The following is a 1,565-nucleotide window of genomic DNA, read 5'->3' as shown; positions in this document are numbered from 1 at the left end:
CCCCCAACCCCAAAGATAAGCTGTTGTCTCTGAGCACCTGCTCAAGGTGACCTGTCTCTGTGGTGGTGCTCGGGGACCTTCTTTTGGGCTCACCTTGACCGTCGGTGGCAGGGCGACATCTTCAATCTTTACCAGGCTGAGAACAAGGGCAATGATGGAGAGTGCAACTAGTGCCCCGACGATGGCATTGGTGAAGTGCTTCTTGTTAATGAACATTGTGGTGAAGGCTCCTGCAAACCCAAACACAGGAGAAAGGTGGTTGGACACGGCCGGCTGGGAACAACGCTAGTCAGTGAGAGCTACAAGGAGATCAGCTCTGAAAGCTGTCCCCAGGCTGACATTATCTCAAGCTGTGTAACTCGGAAATCCTGGTGGATAATCAGATCTTTCCCTGGGAAAAGCAACATTAGGATAAAATAGGGGGGGCTGGAGGAAAGAGGGGTTTGGTGCCCAGCAGCCTGGCACAGCCATGATGGGATCGCAACAGTCCTCCAGGCCCCGCACCCACTCCTGCTCAGCTCACCACTACTGGGAAAGATCAAGTCCAGGAGGAGCAAAAGAAACACTGCACCAAACAGAGGAGAGCATGGGAAATTGCAAAAAAACCTCAACGTGAGATATTGTAGAAGGGGAAGGTGATTTTATTTTACAAGATATAAGCAAGGTCAGCTCACCTTAAGGTCAGCTCACCTGCTGGCACTCCCAGACCCGTGCACCCAGCAGCGCCCAGACGTGTGCCCAGGTGGGATGGCTCGGAGCTGGCTTTCGAGTCCTTGCTGTGGCTCTGGGCTCCTCCACTGCCGCCAGCAAACCCAGCTTGGACTTGCCTTTTATGTCCTTTGGAAGTGGATACTGCTTGAAAATCTTTTCCCCATTATTTTATCTCAGACCTCATGAGCCTTAGGCAAAACTCTTGAACATCAGTTCTTTTGTTTGTGTTACAGGTGTATTTATGGCTCAGTTAGGCTTCTTCCTGACACCTTATCTTCAGCCAATTAGTTCCTCCTCCTCATTTGAATGAAATCACACATAGGAGCCCTACAGCAATTAGCACACACTTCTTTTAACCCTTGTGCCCCTGATTCTTTGTGCTTTTACACACACACATTTCTGTTCTCTCTTTGCTCTCACCAGTCTTAATATTTCCATTACGAGTCTCTACAAGGTCTATAAGAGGCGAGAGTGATATTTCCAGTATCCAATGCCCTGAAGTCACATGCAGAGTGGTAAGTGCCTTGATAATGAGTTTTATTACAATGAGAAGGAAAATCACATCAGAGGAGGAGGATGGCCCTCCCAGGGGGGTCTCAGCAACGTTCGCTGAGCTTTGCCAGTGGAGACAGAAGAGGCCAAGACACCGTCATGGCCCAGCTGCGACTGCAGTCACCCCTTCTCAGTGTGTGACCCAGCTTTGAGCTGCTCCTGGGTTGGGGGTCCCTGCAGACACGGGGACTCAGTGGAGGGCTGGGTGAGTGGGGAGGACTCAGGTCCTCGCAGCCCCCAGCCCTGCCAGCAGCCTCCCATCGCTCTGGGCATGTGTTCGAGGCTCAGCGGTGCTGGCAGGG

General features: G+C 51.8%; 2 protein-coding genes across 2 annotated transcripts in view; both read right to left on the bottom strand.

Moving 5' to 3' along the window:
• The window catches only part of LOC103921141 (ectonucleoside triphosphate diphosphohydrolase 8-like), a 7,617-nt gene extending 7,401 nt beyond the window's left edge, over positions 1-216 (bottom strand). Inside the window, exon 1 of the mRNA XM_009329050.1 lies at positions 94-216. Coding sequence (XP_009327325.1) covers positions 94-216 — 123 coding nt within the window. The remainder of the gene's footprint in view (positions 1-93) is intronic.
• A 163-nt stretch (positions 217-379) lies between these two features.
• The window catches only part of TMEM203 (transmembrane protein 203), a 13,288-nt gene continuing 12,102 nt past the window's right edge, over positions 380-1,565 (bottom strand). The window contains exon 2 of the mRNA XM_009329049.1: positions 380-391. Coding sequence (XP_009327324.1) covers positions 380-391 — 12 coding nt within the window. The remainder of the gene's footprint in view (positions 392-1,565) is intronic.

This window comes from Pygoscelis adeliae, unplaced genomic scaffold, assembly GCF_000699105.1.
Source record: "Pygoscelis adeliae isolate BGI_AS28 unplaced genomic scaffold, ASM69910v1 Scaffold397, whole genome shotgun sequence".
Lineage (NCBI taxonomy): Eukaryota > Metazoa > Chordata > Aves > Sphenisciformes > Spheniscidae > Pygoscelis > Pygoscelis adeliae.
The sequence above is the reverse complement of the archived record's forward strand: the minus strand, read 5'-3'. Positions and strand labels throughout refer to the sequence as shown.